The sequence below is a fragment of the Salmo salar genome, chromosome ssa16, assembly GCF_905237065.1.
Source record: "Salmo salar chromosome ssa16, Ssal_v3.1, whole genome shotgun sequence".
Classification (NCBI taxonomy): Eukaryota; Metazoa; Chordata; class Actinopteri; order Salmoniformes; family Salmonidae; genus Salmo; species Salmo salar.
Genome location: NC_059457.1, coordinates 59,526,886 through 59,534,385, shown reverse-complemented (window position 1 = coordinate 59,534,385; position 7,500 = coordinate 59,526,886). Strand labels below are relative to the sequence as shown.

The 7,500-nt window shown below is 35.5% G+C and overlaps 1 protein-coding gene across 1 annotated transcript in view; it reads left to right on the top strand.

Annotated features, from left to right (window-relative positions):
• LOC123727716 (integumentary mucin C.1-like) overlaps positions 1-5,266 on the top strand; it is a gene marked incomplete at its 3' end in the record, with an annotated part of 51,399 nt that extends 46,133 nt beyond the window's left edge. The window contains exons 5-6 of the mRNA XM_045696692.1: positions 754-804; positions 5,155-5,266. Coding sequence (XP_045552648.1) covers positions 754-804; positions 5,155-5,266 — 163 coding nt within the window. The remainder of the gene's footprint in view (positions 1-753; positions 805-5,154) is intronic.
• Between the last annotated feature and the right edge of the window lie 2,234 nt (positions 5,267-7,500).

The following is a 7,500-nucleotide window of genomic DNA, read 5'->3' as shown; positions in this document are numbered from 1 at the left end:
ACTACTACTACTAATACATATAGCAGTCCAACCCTAACTACTACTACTACTACTACTACTACTACTACCCTACTACTACTACATATATCAGTCCAACCTAACTACTACTACTACTACTACTACACATATATCAGTCCAACCCTAACTACTACTACTACTACTACTACTACATATATTAGTCCAACCCTAACTACTACTACTACTACTACTACTACTACTACTACTACTACATATATCAGTCCAACCCTATCTACTACTACTACTACTACTACTACATATTTCAGTCCAACCCTAACTACTACTACTACTACTACTACTACTACTACATATATCAGTCCAACCCTAACTACTACTACTACTACTACTACTACTACTACTACTACTACTACTACTACTACACATATCATCCCAACCCTAACTACTACTACTACTACTACTACTACTACTATTACTAGACTTATCAGTCCAACCCTAACTACTACTACTACTACTACTACTACTACTACTACTACACTACATATATCAGTCCAACCCTAACTACTACTACTACTACTACTACTACTACTACACACTACATATATCATCCCAACCCTAACACTAGTACTACTACTACTACTACTATTACTAGACTTATCAGCCCAACCCTAACTACTACTACTACTACTACTACTACTACTACTACATATATCATCCCAACCCCTAACTACTACTACTACTACTACTACATTACAGACTTATCAGTCCAACCCTAACTACTACTACTACTACTACTACTACTACTACTACTACCACTACTACTACAACATATATCAGTCCAACCCTAACTCACTACTACTACTACTACTACTACATATATCAGTCCAACCCTAACTACTACTACTACTACTACTACTACTACATATATCAGTCCAACCCTAACTACTACTACTACTACTACTACTACTACTACTACTACTACTACTACTACTACATATATCAGTCCAACCCTATCTACTACTACTACTACTACTACTACATATTTCAGTCCAACCCTAACTACTACTACTACTACTACTACTACTACTACTACTACTACATATATCATCCCAACCCTAACTACTACTACTACTACTACTACTACTATTACTAGACTTATCAGCCCAATCCTAACTACTACTACTACTACTACTACTACTACTACTACTACATATATCATCCCAACCCTAACTACTACTACTACTACTACTACTACTATTACTAGACTTATCAGTCCAACCGTAACTACTACTACTACTACTACTACTACTACTACCACTACTACTACAACATATATCAGTCCAACCCTAACTACTACTACTACTACTACTACTACATATATCAGTCCAACCCTAACTACTACTACTACTACTACTACAACTACTACTACTACTACTACTACTACATATATCAGTCCAACCCAAACTACTACTACTACTACTACTACTACATATATCAGTCCAACCCTAACTACTACTACTACTACTACTACTACTACATATATCAGTCCAACCCTAACTACTACTACTACTACTACTACTACTACTACATATATCAGTCCAACCCTATCTACTACTACTACTACTACTACTACTACATATTTCAGTCCAACCCTAACTACTACTACTACTACTACTACTACTACATATATCAGTCCAACCCTAACTACTACTACTACTACTACTACTACTACTACTACTACTACTACTACTACATATATCATCCCAACCCTAACTACTACTACTACTACTACTATTACTACTATTACTAGACTTATCAGTCCATTCCTAACTACTACTACTACTACTACTAGACTTATCAGTCAACCCTAAACACTACTACTACTACTACTACTACTACTACTACTACTACAACATATATCAGTCCAACCCTAACTACTACTACTACTACTACTACTACTACTACTACTACTACTACATATATCAGTCCAACCCTAACTACTACTACTACTACTAATACTACTACTACTACTACTACATATATCATCCCAACCCAAACTACTAGTACTACTACTACTACTATTACTAGACTTATCAGCCCAACCCTAACTACTACTACTACTACTACTACTACTACTACTACTACTACTACATATATCATCCCAACCCTAACTACTACTACTACTACTACTACTACATATATCAGTCCAACCCTAACTACTACTACTACTACTACTACTACTACTACTACTACTACTACTACATATATCATCCCAACCCTAACTACTACTACTACTACTACTACTACTATTACTAGACTTATCAGTCCAACCTAACTACTACTACTACTACTACTACTACTACTACTACAACTAATATATCAGTCCAACCTAACTACTACTACTACTACTACTACTACTACTACTACATATATCATCCCAACCCTAACTACTAGCTACTACTACTACTACTATTACTAGACTTATCAGCCCAACCCAACTACTACTACTACTACTACAACTACTACTACTACTACATATATCATCCCAACCCTAACTACTACTACTACTACTACTACTACTATTACTAGACTTATCAGTCCAACCCTAACTACTACTACTACTACTACTACTACTACTACTACTACCACTACTACTACAACATATATCAGTCCAACCCTAACTACTACTACTACTACTACTACTACATATATCAGTCCAACCCTAACTACTACTACTACTACTACTACTACATATATCAGTCCAACCCTAACTACTACTACTACTACTACTACTACTACTACTACTACTACTACATATATCAGTCCAACCCTATCTACTACTACTACTACTACTACTACATATTTCAGTCCAACCCTAACTACTACTACTACTACTACTACTACTACTACATATATCAGTCCAACCCTAACTACTACTACTACTACTACTACTACTCCTACTACTACTACTACTACATATATCATCCCAACCCTAACTACTACTACTACTACTACTACTACTACTATTACTAGACTTATCAGTCCAACCCTAACTACTACTACTACTACTACTACTCCTACTACTACTACTACTACATATATCATCCCAACCCTAACTACTACTACTACTACTACTACAACTATTACTAGACTTATCAGTCCAACCCTAACTACTACTACTACTACTACTACTACTACTACTACCACTACTACTACAACATATATCAGTCCAACCCTAACTACTACTACTACTACTACTACTACATATATCAGTCCAACCCTAACTACTACTACTACTACTACTACAACTACTACTACTACTACTACTACTACATATATGAGTCCCACCCAAACTACTACTACTACTACTACTACTACTACATATATCAGTCCAACCCTAACTACTACTACTACTACTACTACTACTACATATATCAGTCCAACCCTAACTACTACTACTACTACTACTACTACTACTACATATATCAGTCCAACCCTATCTACTACTACTACTACTACTACTACTACATATTTCAGTCCAACCCTAACTACTACTACTACTACTACTACTACATATATCAGTCCAACCCTAACTACTACTACTACTACTACTACTACTACTACTACTACTACTACTACTACATATATCATCCCAACCCTAACTACTACTACTACTACTACTACTACTACTATTACTAGACTTATCAGTCCAATCCTAACTACTACTACTACTACTACTAGACTTATCAGTCCAACCCTAACTACTACTACTACTACTACTACTACTACTACTACTACTACCACTACTACTACAACATATATCAGTCCAACCCTAACTACTACTACTACTACTACTACTACTACATATATCAGTCCAACCCTAACTACTACTACTACTACTACTACTACATATATCAGTCCAACCCTAACTACTACTACTACTACTACTACTACTACTACTACTACTACTACTACATATATCAGTCCAACCCTATCTACTACTACTACTACTACTACTACATATTTCAGTCCAATCCTAACTACTACTACTACTACTACTACTACTACTACATATATCAGTCCAACCCTAACTACTACTACTACTACTACTACTACTCCTACTACTACTACTACTACATATATCATCCCAACCCTAACTACTACTACTACTACTACTACTACTACTATTACTAGACTTATCAGTCCAACCCTAACTACTACTACTACTACTACTACTACTACTACTACTACTACATATATCAGTCCAACCCTAACTACTACTACTACTACTACTACTACTACTACTACTACTACATATATCATCCCAACCCTAACTACTACTACTACTACTACTACTACTATTACTAGACTTATCAGTCCAACCCTAACTACTACTACTACTACTACTACTACTACTACTACCACTACTACTACAACATATATCAGTCCAACCCTAACTACTACTACTACTACTACTACATATATCAGTCCAACCCTAACTACTACTACTACACTACAACTACTACTACTACTACACTACTACATATATGAGTCCCACCTAAACTACTACTACTACTACTACTACTACATATATCAGTCCAACCCTAACTACTACTACTACTACTACTACCACTACTACTACAACATATATCAGTCCAACCCTAACTACTACTACTACTACTACTACATATATCAGTCCAACCCTAACTACTACTACTACTACTACTACAACTACTACTACTACTACTACTACTACATATATGAGTCCCACCCAAACTACTACTACTACTACTACTACTACATATATCAGTCCAACCCTAACTACTACTACTACTACTACTACTACTACATATATCAGTCCAACCCTAACTACTACTACTACTACTACTACTACTACTACATATATCAGTCCAACCCTATCTACTACTACTACTACTACTACTACACATATTTCAGTCCAACCCTAACTACTACTACTACTACTACTACTACATATATCAGTCCAACCCTAACTACTACTACTACTACTACTACTACTACTACTACTACTACTACTACTACATATATCATCCCAACCCTAACTACTACTACTACTACTACTACTACTACTATTACTAGACTTATCAGTCCAATCCTAACTACTACTACTACTACTAGACTTATCAGTCCAACCCTAACTACTACTACTACTACTACTACTACTACTACTACTACTACTACTACTACAACATATATCAGTCCAACCCTAACTACTACTACTACTACTACTACTACTACTACTACTACTACTACTACATATATCAGTCCAACCCTAACTACTACTACTACTACTACTACTACTACTACTACTACTACATATATCATCCCAGCCCTAACTACTAGTACTACTACTACTACTATTACTAGACTTATCAGCCCAACCCTAACTACTACTACTACTACTACTACTACTACTACTACTACATATATCATCCCATCCCTAACTACTACTACTACTACTACTACTACTATTACTAGACTTATCAGTCCAACCCTAACTACTACTACTACTACTACTACTACTACTACTACTACCACTACTACTACAACATATATCAGTCCAACCCTAACTACTACTACTACTACTACTACTACATATATCAGTCCAACCCTAACTACTACTACTACATATATCAGTCCAACCCTAACTACTACTACTACTACTACTACTACATATATCAGTCCAACCCTATCTACTACTACTACTACTACTACTACATATTTCAGTCCAACCCTAACTACTACTACTACTACTACTACTACTACTACATATATCAGTCCAACCCTAACTACTACTACTACTACTACTACTACTACTACTACTACTACTACATATATCATCCCAACCCTAACTACTACTACTACTACTACACACTATTACTAGACTTATCAGTCCAACCCTAACTACTACTACTACTACTACTACTACTACTACTACTACTACTACTACTACATATATAGTCCAACCCTAACTACTACTACTACTACTACTACTACTACTACTACTACATATATCATCCCAACCCTAACTACTACTACTACTACTACTACTACTACTATTACTAGACTTATCAGTCCAACCCTAACTACTACTACTACTACTACTACTACTACTACTACTACTACTACTACTACTACATATATCAGTCCAACCCTAACTACTACTACTACTACTACTACTACTACTATTACTAGACTTATCAGTCCAACCCTAACTACTACTACTACTACTACAACTACTACTACTACTACTACTACTACATATATGAGTCCCACCCAAACTACTACTACTACTACTACTACTACATATATCAGTCCAACCCTAACTACTACTACACTACTACCACACTACTACAACATATATCAGTCCAACCCTAACTACTACTACTACTACTACTACATATATCAGTCCAACCCTAACTACTACTACTACTACTACTACAACTACTACTACTACTACTACTACTACATATATGAGTCCCACCCAAACTACTACTACTACTACTACTACTACATATATCAGTCCAACCCTAACTACTACTACTACTACTACTACTACTACATATATCAGTCCAACCCTAACTACTACTACTACTACTACTACTACTACTACATATATCAGTCCAACCCTATCTACTACTACTACTACTACTACTACTACATATTTCAGTCCAACCCTAACTACTACTACTACTACTACTACTACATATATCAGTCCAACCCTAACTACTACTACTACTACTACTACTACTACTACTACTACTACTACTACATATATCATCCCAACCCTAACTACTACTACTACTACTACTACTACTACTATTACTAGACTTATCAGTCCAATCCTAACTACTACTACTACTACTAGACTTATCAGTCCAACCCTAACTACTACTACTACTACTACTACTACTACTACTACTACTACTACTACTACAACATATATCAGTCCAACCCTAACTACTACTACTACTACTACTACTACTACTACTACTACTACACATATATCAGTCCAACCCTAACTACTACTACTACTACTACTACTACTACTACTACTACTACATATATCATCCCAGCCCTAACTACTAGTACTACTACTACTACTATTACTAGACTTATCAGCCCAACCCTAACTACTACTACTACTACTACTACTACTACTACTACTACATATATCATCCCATCCCTAACTACTACTACTACTACTACTACTACTATTACTAGACTTATCAGTCCAACCCTAACACTACTACTACTACTACTACTACTACTACTACTACTACACAACAAATATATCATCCAACCCTAACTACTACTACTACTACTACACACATATATCAGTCCAACCTACTACTACTACTACAATATCAGTCCAACCTTAATACACTACTACTACTACTACATATATCAGTCCAACCTACTACTACTACTACTACATATATCAGTCCAACCCTAACTACTACTACTACTACTACTACTACTACT